This window comes from Buteo buteo, chromosome 9, assembly GCF_964188355.1.
Source record: "Buteo buteo chromosome 9, bButBut1.hap1.1, whole genome shotgun sequence".
In the NCBI taxonomy this organism is placed as follows: Eukaryota; Metazoa; Chordata; class Aves; order Accipitriformes; family Accipitridae; genus Buteo; species Buteo buteo.
In genome coordinates this window covers 31,911,545-31,924,578 of record NC_134179.1, presented here as the reverse complement: position 1 = coordinate 31,924,578, position 13,034 = coordinate 31,911,545, and the positions used below count along the sequence as shown (strand labels likewise).

The following is a 13,034-nucleotide window of genomic DNA, read 5'->3' as shown; positions in this document are numbered from 1 at the left end:
ACATTCATACAAGAGGTCAGATTTTTTCAAGTTTTGGATCATTTGGAGAACACCAAACTCTCATCTGTTTCTAACCTAGAATCAACATCTCAATTAATTTCTCACTGACTACAGTACAAATTTTGAAAATTTAGCAAAGAGATTAGAACATGAAAAGCCTAGAAAAGCTGAAGGATAAGGGAAATTTCAGTAAAAGAACTGCTGGCTGGAAGAAGGGGAAACACATGTCTTAGAAAGTGGAAAGAGTTTTATGACTGAAATTCTGAAAAGCCAGCATTAAAAACAATATAGCCAGCACATGAAAGAAGCTGCATAAGGAGGGGGAAAGACATTTACAACCTGGGCTTTCCTGTATCCACAGTAAATCACCCTAAATATCATCAGCAAATAAAGCTTGAGAACATTCTAGTCAACAGTTTGGAAAAGTTACAATAAAAAGGGGGCAATCATTATTTGCTTTTCCATTTAACTTGACTGCAACAGAAATAATCATGCCAGTAAAGAAAACAGGTTCAGCATCTTCAAACAGGCAACTGCTGTTTAAAATCACTGGAAGGAGAGAATATCATTAGAAGTATATTGACTATATCAAAGATATTTTCTAACGTGTTTATGAACTGTGAAATATTTCTGTGTAATTTTCTCTCACATCTTCCCTTTCCTTTTTGAAGTGCAACTATAGAAACAACACTTCTTTTCCAATCAGTTAACTCTCTTCCATGAGATAGAGTAGTTTTTTTCATTCACTATCACTGCGACCTTGCTCACAAGATAGAAGTAATGTCTAACTAATTTGTGCAAAACATTTAGTTAATTAACTTGCATTGTACCTTGTATTGGTTTTATGTGGCAAGGTTTTGGTAGCGGGGGGGGTTACAGGGGTGGCTTCTGTAAGAAGCTGCTGGAAGCTTCCCCTGTGTTCGAGAGAGAGCGAGCCCATACCAGTCGGCTCTGAGACGGACCCGCCGCCGGCCAAGGCCCAGCCAATCAGTGATAGTGGTAACGCCTCTGTGATAACATTTTTAAGAAGGAAAAAAAGTTGGGAGAGTGAGAAACAGCCACTGGAGAGAGGAGTGAGAACATGTAAGAGAAACAAGCCTGCGGACACCAAGGTCAGTGAAGAAGGAGGGGGAGGAGATGCTCCAGGCGCTGGAGCGAAGATTCCCCTGCAGCCCGTGGTGAAGACCCTGGTGAGGCAGGCTGTCCCCCTGCAGCCCAGGGAGGTCCACGGTGGAGCAGATCTCCACCTGCAGCCCGTGGAGGACCCCACGCCGGAGCAGGTGGGTTCCCGAAGGAGGCTGTGACCCCGTGGGAACCCCGCGCTGGAGCAGGCTCCTGGCAGGACCTGCGGATCTGCGGAGAGAGGAGCCCGTGGAGCAGGTTTTCTGGCAGGACTTGTGACCCCGTGGGGGACCCGCGCTGGAGCAGTCTGCTCCTGAAGGACTGCACACCGTGGAAAGGACCCATGCTGGAGCAGTTCATGAAGAGCTGCAGCCCGTGGGAATGGCCCACGTTGGAGACGTTCGTGGAGAACTGACCCCGTGGGTGGGACCCCACGCTGGAGCGGGGGAAGAGTGTGATCAGCCCTCACCCTGAGGAGGTGAAGCGGCAGAAAATAACGTGTGATGACCGTAAACCCCATCCCTGTCCCCCTTGTGCCGCTGGGGGGGGGCTTGGCGGAGAAATCCAGGAGTGAAGTTGTGCCCGGGAAGAAGGGAGGGGTGGTGGGAAGGTGTTCTGAGATTTCGTTTTATTTCTCATTACCTTACTCTGGCTGATTTGTAATAAATTGAGCTAATTTTCCCTAAGCTGAGTCTGTTTTGCCCGTGACGGTAATTAGTGAATGATCTCTCCTGTCCTTATCTCGACCTGCAAGTTTTTGTTATATTTTTCTCTCCCCTGTCCAGCTGAGGATGGGGGAGTGATAGAACGGCTCTGGTGGGCACCTGGCGTTTAGCCAGGGTCAACCCATCACATACCTGCTTATAGTTGCAGTACAATAATTGAATGCAACTTTCATTAAAGGGTAATAAAAATATTCACTTTCACCATTTTCACTTTTTAGTTTTACAGAGCTTACAAGAACAATAGCTACTTAAACCCAATCATTTTCTTCAAAGCAAAGTAGAGAATATGCATAAATAATATCCACTGTATCAAGACAGAAGACCATAGAGGAAAACTACAGCTTACACTAGCTGAAAGTGTCCAAAAGTAAAAATAAAAAGTTGTATAACCAAAAGATAAACAAAGGAAAAGTCCCAGTAAAATAAACTGCTGTCAAGGATTCATTTCTAATTTAAATAATGATGAATAGTTAGGCATTTCGCTAAGTTGTCCTATAGTCCTGCTAGCAGAGCAAATCTGTCTTGCTTGCATGGAAATGACAAAGTAAATAGTTAAATGTAACAACAGCAACAACACATACCTGCTTAACTTGCATAAACAATTCTCTCCATCTTCCATTTAGTAACAGAAGCTGCTGCTTAAGGTCTCTGGAAATGGTCTCATCACATGTCTCAATCAGAAAATTACCAGCATCATTCATGGCTGTGTGCTGTTGGATCCAATGAGGTAAGTGCCGGAAGAAATCCTGAAGAAGAAAATGAGAAAACCTTTCTGAAACCTTTTCAAATAGTCTTTACCTTAAATAATGACGCTAAAATTTAATTGCCAGCTAATGGCTTTATAAAACTCTTTGAACAGTTATCCTCTGAAGTTCTTCATATTGGATACACCATAATAGAATCTTAAAGTCTGTGAACATAACCTATGGAATTAAAAATTACCACCAGTTTACTTACAGCTCATTTTACTCCAGTGAGTAGCTTCAGTTAAACTAATGGAACTCCTCCTTAAGAGAAAGCTCTGTAACTGAAAATGCTGCTAGGGCTCATCTAATTTCTCTTTTGTTTTGAAACAGTACGGGCTGGTAGTAACCTGGGCCATATACAGACTGTAGAGAGATTTGTCCCCTTCTGTGAACCATACAGATTTCCAGGGTCTGGCATCCCAGAAGACCTAAGACGACTGATTCTTTATCACTGCTTCCCCCTATCTCAGAGCAGGTGCGTGGGGAGGGGAAAGGGATAGTTGCCACTGATTTTCTTCCCCTGTTCCAGTGAGACAGCCTAAATAGCCCAGCCATAATGCCAAATGCTTCTGTGCATCTTGTAGGCAGGTACACATGCATAAATTGGCAGAGAAGACAAAGACCAGCTCCATCCCTTCCTTTTTGCTCTTCAAAGAGGATGGTCAGTTGTTCCCAAGGCAGGTATCTCCAGGCACTATGACTACAGCTATATCGGTAAACAAAACAGGACTCAATCACCGTCCCATGATTGTCCACATCTTCTCTGACATGGTTTTGGCTTGTCCCTGCTACTCTTCTCCCAAACAGTACACAATTCAATGGATGGCATATGGCAAGGGCTGTTCCTGATAGACTGAAGGATGAGGCCACCTTTCAGGGGAGCAAAAGTAGCCACAAGGATGCAAGCTGGACCATGCCACTTGGTCCTCAGGACTAAGGAAGGGGCAATGACACATTTTATTTATCACTATCAATCTAGCCTATAATTCCAAGACTGTTGATCTGACAGTGACAGTCCCATGCAATCCTTTGCTCAGGGGTAGATGTGAAAAAGTCCTGTCCAACTGTACTGTCAGTCATCCCAAGTTTCAGAGCTACAGTTCTGAAACTTCATAGTTTATACTTGTCAGAACTCATCCACATGTATAAACAGTTCTGATAAAACCAGAAAGAAAACATCAAATGGGTATATACTGCTCAAATTTGTTGAAAAGAGAATTGAACAACATGCAGTGTTTTAAATTCCTAAAGATGAGATCAGCAGAGTACAGGTGCTCCGTACTGATGTATCAGTGAATAAACATAATCATCTCAGTAAATTGTATGTGCAGTTTGAATCTTCTTCTACTTGCAGTGGAGCACAACACTTGCTGTGTGCAAAGGCTATCCTCTGTGAGCACATCCAAAAGAAATTAATTCTACCAAATCTGGCACTGGTCAGTTCTCCAATGGTCAGGCTTACTAGAGGACAAGAAGGAAAAAGCACATGGAGTAAACTACTTGCATCCTTGCTCCCGAACATTTATTCCCACAAACCATTACCTTCCTCAGACCCTGCTGTGAAGTCTCTCCATTTCAGAAGCCAGCCTAGAGCATGTGTAAAATTTGGACAAATCTAGAAGGTACTGTGAAGCACACCTCATTCTCAATTAAAATAATGCAGCTCTTTTTAAGGAAGTCCCCCCCATGAGATCTAGAAGCCCTCTGATACCTTTTGGATACAGCCGTTGGAGAAAGGTGTGGGAAAGTACAGTTACAACAGGGTTATGAAGGGAAGTGCTTAAGAGGTACTGCAGTAAACAAAGGAGTTGTAGAAGGAGCGGTTTGTTCATTAATACATTTACTGTTAAATTTCTACTTTGCGGTAGAAAAATCCAAGTGCATACTGATCTTGTTTGCAAGATCTTCTGTGCTGCAGGTTCACAACAAGGTTTCTGAAAACAGAAGCCAATGAGAAAGCCAACAAGCCACTTTCCTTTGTAAAAAGAACAGTGGTACTTGCTGCTCTTGAAATCATACAGAGGTAATGGAAAGAGGAAGAAAGCCTGACAGCATGGTAAGGGACTACAATGGTCTTTGCCTAGGATAGAATATGGTGGGTTTTAGTAACGCAGATAAGGTTTGCAAATGAGCATTGATGAAATCTTTGTTATCATACTACTGATATGTTTGTGGTTTTACAGAACAAATATTTGGAAATGTTTAAAAAAGTTTTATGCCACATTCCAAGCGATAGTTACCATCTTTCACCTGGGATTCCAGATTCTTGTTGCTGATGGCTGTGTCACTATTAATTGTACAAACCTGTATAAGTATTGCTTTTGGTTTTAATAACCAAATATTAAAACTGCAAAATCAGAACTATCCTTGGAAATATCTAAGTGAACATTATTGCTGTGGAGTGCTAGATTCAACATTAATAGTAGAAGTAACTTTTAAAATATGTATCTCAGTCTACAGAAGGATTATGTTACCTCCCAGTAATCTTTAACAGTTTTGAGCCAATGTAATTTTAAGAAGAAATTAGCATTTTGGGAAGAATAATGCTTTCATGTCTAAAGTTTTGAACAAGGCTTTTTGAAACTTGTCACGTATCAGAATGGTAGGAAATACTTATTGGATTTAGGTTAGAAATCAGAAGCAAGTATATACTGTATTGATATGTTCAGATTTCTGCTTTGAAAATTGTTAAAGGTAAAGTTATAAAACGGATCAGAGAAGTAAATATTTTGATTTTATTCATAAATATGGACATAAGAATATTTCATTTTAAACACTGCCAAGTTACTTACATAAAACATACACAAGCAGCTAAGATCAACCTGATCAGCTGAGCTCATCCTTCCGGCTCAGTAATAATAACTGTTGGTATTTATATTATACCAGACTATTCAATCCTTTTCACAAGTTTACTTTTATTTAAAAAGTGTATTCCATTCTTTTACATCAATTTAAACTAACAAACTTCTACCAAAAATTATACTGTTCTTTCATGTAACATGAAATGCTCATTCCTGACCTGATGTCAGTTTGGCATCTTACAACCTATGAAAACCATACTTTGGTGTTAAGAGCTGTTAGGTTGCTACATTGGGATTAGGTGAAAATGTCATACCATTAAATGCAGTATTATTCAAGTCAATCTCAGTCATTACTGAAGTTTCACAAACATAAATCTTAGTGCTTCAGTATTCTAGTATTAGAACAGAAAAAAAACCCAGACAGCAGAACTATCTTTATGACTGCAGGTCCCCAAAAGGAACTGTCTAAATTTCTAAAACACCAGAAAAATGGAGTAATTACCCATCAAACATAACAACACATATTAATAATGCTGTCTTGTGAAGGCTACTAATATTGAAATCTGTCATCTATATGGTAGAAAAATCAGTGGAAAGAATAATTTTCTTTAAGTGTTCATATGCAGCACATGACTATATACTTCGGTGTTAAGAGCTGTATATGCCTTTGATGAATCATGTAACATTCCTGCCTCTGAGAAATATTGCTGCCCTATCTATATTCATATCAAAGATGCCTCTAACCATGTTACCACAGATGATGCCTTCCTTCATTGCGTGTATATATGCATATGTCTGTACACACTATATGTGTAAACATTGAAACACCTATGACAAATGTAGACAGTATGCCAGAAACTGAAAAAATCTCTCCCTCTTGTATGACATTCTGTAAAACAATCTAAGCAAATGAAAAAAACATATCCCACATTTCATAATTTACAAAATAACCAGATACATATGCTATTAGTGCATACCTTTTTAGAATGTTCAGGCTCATTCAGCATTTTTTCAGCATCTTCCAGCCAAGCTTGTAGACCTGCCACAGTGCTGCTATATCTGTCCCAATTAGCAATTACTTCTTCCAACATGCTTCTTACACTTCTCACCTCTACTGAGAGGTTTCTCCACTGTGCTGTTGTTTCACTCATGAATTTCATCACATTCTCAACTTCTTCCACTGAGATACAGGACAGACATTTATTACTTTGGCTCATTATTATTTCTGTTAAGCTTAATTTTATATTATGCTTATCCATTCTCATCAGGGAATTATATTTTACTGCAACTTCTATTTCAGTAGGCTTTTATATACATATGTGCAGTTCACAGGCCAATTTTAGTGCAAAATTATGACTGAGAAATTAAACCTGTGAATTAAAGATGAAGGAAAGTACATAAAACAAGTGCTATGTTAAAACAGTCACACCGCATGTTCAGTGTGGTGTTCATTTCTAATCTGTAATAAAAGAAATCAAGAGCGAAAGTTTCCTTAAAAAGGCAGAAAATAATAGAGATGTGTAATGTAGAAACACATATTATGTCTGTATTGAAAAGTACTGAATGAAATTCTGATCTTCCTTCTACTGACTTTAAAGCCAAACTGCTGCTAAATTTTGCCATTTAATTTTTAGTATTTTCCTCATGACAATAAAGGAACAAATGTGTCCTTTTTCCAGAAGAAAAAAAAACAGAGAGAAGAGCAAGGACCCGAGCAAATCCTGAGACTACATAAAACATGCAGAATACAGATAATTTAAAAAACATTTTTTAGCTAAGGTGTGCTCTAATTTGCACTGCTGTTTCTGAATTCATGTAAGTGAGTAGCTGCCCCTTAGAAAAGAATTTGTTATTGGATTTTTTTAATAGCATTGAATAAATCTATTTATTTTATTCTTTGTAACAATACCTTGTAAAAATTGTTTACTTTTGTAAAATTTGAGCATCACCATCACCAACTTAAATTTCACAAAAAGAAGAGATATCCATTTTCTCTCCACATCTGCTAACCATTTCAGCAGCTGTGACAATCCTCCACAGACTTTATTGTGTTATCTCCTCAGCAGAGATTAAAGTGATCTCATGTCTGTAACTATCTAGGTCAAATACTGACCTCATGTGCTCTCACTGAACTCAGCAGTGTTCAGGAATTACAGGAGGCAGCTGTTGAATCAGCTACCCATTTTTCTCATGTATATCCATACTTCAGCTATCATTTGGGTTCCTCTTACAGGTTTTCACAGTTAATGAAGACTCTTCAATAAATCAGAGGATACTTTTGCTACTACAACTGTACTGGGACCAACTCTCTATTTGTCTTTTTCTAGTAAATGAAGCCAAGCCAGGAAGCATTTCCAGGCACCAGAACATGATCTTCCCTACTCCTAATTTGGTTTCTGGTACACTTTTGGCCCAAATCAACAACACTGAAACAATCCAGAAGTTAGTGTGGATCATGGACTTCTCTTATTAGGAAGTCTGAACATGACCACCCTCTTCTGGAGTTTAAGAAACCTTAACAGGATGGCAGGCTGCTCTGTACCCGATGGCTTCATGCTAGAGAATACGTGAAATTGCTACCAGAGGCTGTAGCCTCTCTGGTGAACTGCAGCTGCTGTACAGCTCTGCTGCATGGAAGAAACAAAAATTAGGAGATCTTTTTAGAACATACTTATGTCTAAGGAGATTAAAATGGTGTCCCCATGATGAAAGAAACATAGACATTTACCTGAACCATTTGCTTTGGCATACATTTCAGCTGCTCTTTTCAAGATCTGGTAAGTAATGTCATACTGCTCAAAGAACTTACTATTTTCAATAACAGACTGAAAAGAAAAAAAAAAGATTACAACAGACAAAATAAAAGTAGATTTTAAGAATAATTTCCCTGAAATTACATCAGGACAGTGATGACAATTTTTAACTTCATTATTCCTCCATTCATTTTTTTGTCACTATAAAGTAATATTTAAAGTATCATCATTATAATATAATATTTAAATTTCACCTTTTCAAATTAATGGTACAGCAGAGTCTGCTTTTACAAATACAGTTTATTTACTTTGTATATGGAAAGATTATTTAATATGTTCTTATTCTGCTAGTTGCTGACTTGCTGAAACTCACTAGCATATGCTACTTTGAATGTGAAGAAACTGAGTAATTAATTTAAAAGTTATTTGATGGGAACTGTTTTACACTGAACTCTAACTGGAATAATTTTAATAAAAGAGAAAATTTCATCCATATAGGTCACCAGAAAAATCAAATCCAGTTAAACTTTAAAAATTGCTCTTGTATTAAGCCTCTGCAGAAAGGCAGGTTTCACTTTAAGAGATGAAAAACATTTGACTTACACTTCAGTCTTCCTTTACCTCCTTTCTAATTGGTAAAAATAAGACTAAGGAAACACTGCACAAAGAGATTCTGTTTTTCCAAAGTGTGACACAGCGCTTTTTCTTTGTGAGTGATGTTTTAGCTGTGTAATGTGTTATAGCACGATGAATAATTTATCTGGAAATATTTTGGTCACAAAGTTATGGCTCTTTATAATTTATGCCTCTTTATCCCTTATGGCAAATGACGCTGATTTTTTTTTATATGTCTTTCAGAAATGTTACTTCCTTTAAGTGCAATATGTAATTATATCTCTGTTTTATGCAAGCATATTATATCTTGCATTACCACTGTTAAAAAAGGGAGAAAAACCTGCTTTTTTTTAACAGAGCTTTTATATTGCCTTACCTAATGTACTTATCTAGAGTTTTCAAATGGTTTTGTAACTTATACTACCTTCCATGCCTCCTCAGTTACAGATCTACAAAATGAAGGCAAGTATATCTTGCAAATGTCTACACAAGCTTTGGAATGTCAGAATAGACAAAATTCTATGTGTACTAGTGCAATTTTGGTAAAACCAAGATTCAAATGAGGTCAAAGTTCAATGTACTTTGAGGAGGAGAATTCGATTTTGAGTATTCATCAACCCACATTATGTAACATGAAAAACAGTTTTAAAAATAAATCTGCCCGCCAGTATATATCTAAAAATATTCTATTTTAAAACCTTTTACAGTTGCTATGTCAAATCACCACAGTTATCTAGTATGTAATTTAGAAATGTCTTTATAAACAAGGAAACTAGAAGTCAAGGACAATCAGAATTTTTCTCTGCTCTACTGTTAAAAAAAAATAATCTGGCATGTATAAAGAACTACATGCTTTACCATGAATTATGTGACAAACACCTGACTTTCACTTTTGCCAAACTCATACACACAGACATTTTACCCTGAACCAAAAACTGCAGGACTTCATATGAGAAAGTAAAAGACTGTATCAAATGACTTATATAGTATTGATCTCAAAGGCAATTGGAAATATTTTCAAAAATTAAATATAGACATTTTACTGATTAGTACTTTCTCCCATCTGACAAGATCCCTTAAAGAAAATATGTAGCTTTTCCCAAATACATATAGTATACAGTGCTAAAATAGTGCTAATACAGCAATGCCTAAACACAGTTCCGTGGCTTAAAATCCATGGATAACTGTACCCAGTATCTCCATTACAGCTGAGGCTTTGGTACAGTATATTCTTCAGACTGATGGTGTATAATTTGTGCTGACCTCTACTTCTGGCATATGGCAGAGAGGTGAAAGAAGACGGGATAAACTAACAAACACCACTTTCATTTTTAAGCTACAGTACAGTACATAAATATTCTCCAGGCATATGTTCTATCCAGATCCTAACTACGCATGTTCCTAGAATGCTGACATTACTCAGTCTGCTTTGGCAGACAAACAAACTTACATTTTTATCTCCTACTAATATAGTCAATGACTATACAGTACTGACTACAGCTTTCCTACGTAAGACTCCTAGTTTACTGGAAGAGTAACACTTGGCTCTCAGTCCTAGAAAATTGCTCCTAGGTAAGCCAAAGCAAATAAAGTCTCTTTCCATCACTGGACACCTGGAAGGAGCCAGAAGTCAAGGCCATCAGGAATGAAACTGAGCTCTATTTATCTTCTTGTCCCAATTTCCTCATTTTGATGTGATGCAGTTTCATAAATGATGCAAGGAAGCATTTTCTTTCCCCTAATGACCATCTAAGCATTAGTGGTCTGAAGCACAAGAATAATTGAGGCAATTACAAAATAACATACAAATTCACCACTTAATGTTATTTTAAAGCAAAAAATAAGAAAGTGTATAAAATAATAATCCAAAAGTCAAGCTATCCACTTCCTCATTATTTGCCTTGTCACCTTGTAGTAGTTTTTGTGACAGTCTTAGAGAGCATACAAATGGACTATAACTCCTAGCTATTGCACAACACTCTAGCAAACTATGTTACTTTAAATAGCCATCTGAATTTTGCAAAGCTTCTCTAAAACAAGGCTCAACTCCTGAATTTTTATGTGTCCCTAACTGCTAAAGTTTAAACATAGAAAGGGAAAAGTATGAACAGGTCTTCAATTCTCACTTTGTAGAGGAACTTTATCGAGTTTGAAGTTTTATGCTAAAGGCATTGATAACTTTCTCCACACAATGTCCTGGCTCTGAATGGCTCTATACCTGTATGAATTCTTTCCAAACTGAATTTTCCTGTGTAATTTTCCTTGTATGGGTTAGATAGAAGGGGATAAAAAAAGTATTTATCATAGCTCTGCTTTTGAAAGAATCCCTCACACCCTAATGTAGAAGTGCAGCAGTGGTACCATTCTAATACCAGCCACTTGGCACTGCAAGTGTGGATTTAACAAGATACAACAGCATAAGAGTGAAAGGGAACATATCAACAAGCATTTATAAGTCAATAGCCTCTGTTTCTTAACATGATATATGGATGATGCTGGATCAGTCTCTTTCCCAAACAGAAATAAAGTAATGGGTTTAATATACTAATGCTGAGCAGAAGAAAAAACATTCTTTAAAAGAACAAAATTACTCCCCTATCAGTATAGTATGTTGAGCAAGTACACAGAGGCAGCATAGCTTCTTTTTTTTTTTCTTCATTTGGAAGACTTTAAAAAAAACTACTGTGGGGTACTGCATGCCAAAAACATCCTCTATCTCTGCACTTAATCTGTGTATAGTCACTATAAAGTGCACCTATGCAGTTGTAAAAGAAGATGAAATTAAGTTCTTCAGAATTGCTATCTAAGGTATGTAAAAATCTAGGATTTGGAACCTCCAGATATGCTTGGTAAGTTGATAGTCAGACAGTTAGCAGCTGGGACGTTATTTCTGGTTTTGAAGAGATGGTGCAAAGAGAATAATTTTCATTTTTAGCCTTTTGACTGAAGTTCCTCCATGGGGAAGACAGATTCACCTCTGAAAACACATTCCATAAGAATGCAGTCATAAAGTTGATGACTGGCAAGGCTAATTTCTGTTTCTGTTCTTTTATTCATTTCTAGAAATCTTAAATATGACTGTTTCAAAAATAATTATACAAAGAAGACAACAACCCCAACTTACAATATAATTTTGAAGAAGTAGTTCCACCGACTCTCGCCTTCCATATTTGATAATCCATGATTTTAACTTTGATTCTGCAAGGACTAAGAGTGACAGTAGACGGTACTTCAGTTCCAGAAACTCCATCTTCAACAGATGGAGCTCAGATGAAGAGACAACAAAATTAAACCTATAAAATGAATCACACTGTAGCAAAATACAGCAATATTCATTTTTGCAGGAGAAACTGAAAGCTTTAGTTACATTTCAGATATTTTTCTAACCTTTCACCTAATTCAGAGTCTACAAACATTTAATTATGCAAGATGATAATTCTGATGACTGCTTTTGAATAGCAAATTAATTAAATTTCTGTTTACTCATAGAAATCATCAGTTTACATCTGTTACTAAGTTTTGCAAAGTCATTTTTCTTTTCTTTTTCCACATGCATCTTGGCTGTTATTATATAAGATTTCTTTCAGGGACAAGTAATAACAGAATCAATGCAAAAAAGTATTCCCTTCCCAAACCCATAGCTTATTTTGATTCTTATCAATCTTTAAAGCATCATGCTTTTTGGTATTTTTATGCATATTCTAGGAGATTTTTCCTTCCAATTTTTTCATGCTTGCCACTGAGAAACATAACTAGACAGTGATTTCTACATGAACAGATTAAAAAGCAAACAGGTTCCCTTTCATTCACAGAGGGGTTTTATTTCAGATTGAAAGCCTTACCTCTCTGCCATATCCTCTAATTGGTCAGGTGGAACAGGCACTCCGTTAACAGACCTGGCCCCGTGGATCTCATGGAATGCTTTTTTGTGACCATCTATGTTTTTAAGCAGATCCTGATTTGATTTTAAGAAAGGGAGAGAGATTGAGAGAGTGGGGGGAGGAGGGGGGGGGGAGAGAGGGAGAGAGGGAGAGAGAGAGACACAAGGCTCACAGTAGGCTATCTAACTAATAAGCACAATTTTAAGCCTGCGCTGATGACTCAATGTACTTAACTATTTGATCATGCTCTCACATTTGCATGCAAGGTTAAGCATATCACAAAAGCATTTACATCAACTTGAACATTTACACAGGGAACCCCCTTATAAGATGCTCTGCTAAAGCTGTGTCTAACAATTATGTAAGATTTTAAAACAGGATACACTGCAAA

General features: G+C 37.4%; 1 protein-coding gene across 1 annotated transcript in view; it reads right to left on the bottom strand.

Moving 5' to 3' along the window:
• SYNE1 (spectrin repeat containing nuclear envelope protein 1) overlaps positions 1-13,034 on the bottom strand; it is a 319,748-nt gene that overhangs the window by 213,113 nt on the left and 93,601 nt on the right. Inside the window, exons 13-17 of the mRNA XM_075035971.1 lie at positions 12,605-12,717; positions 11,887-12,055; positions 8,123-8,219; positions 6,372-6,574; positions 2,429-2,593 (exon numbers count right to left, since the gene is read on the bottom strand). Of these exons, the coding sequence (XP_074892072.1) occupies positions 2,429-2,593; positions 6,372-6,574; positions 8,123-8,219; positions 11,887-12,055; positions 12,605-12,717 (747 nt within the window). The remainder of the gene's footprint in view (positions 1-2,428; positions 2,594-6,371; positions 6,575-8,122; positions 8,220-11,886; positions 12,056-12,604; positions 12,718-13,034) is intronic.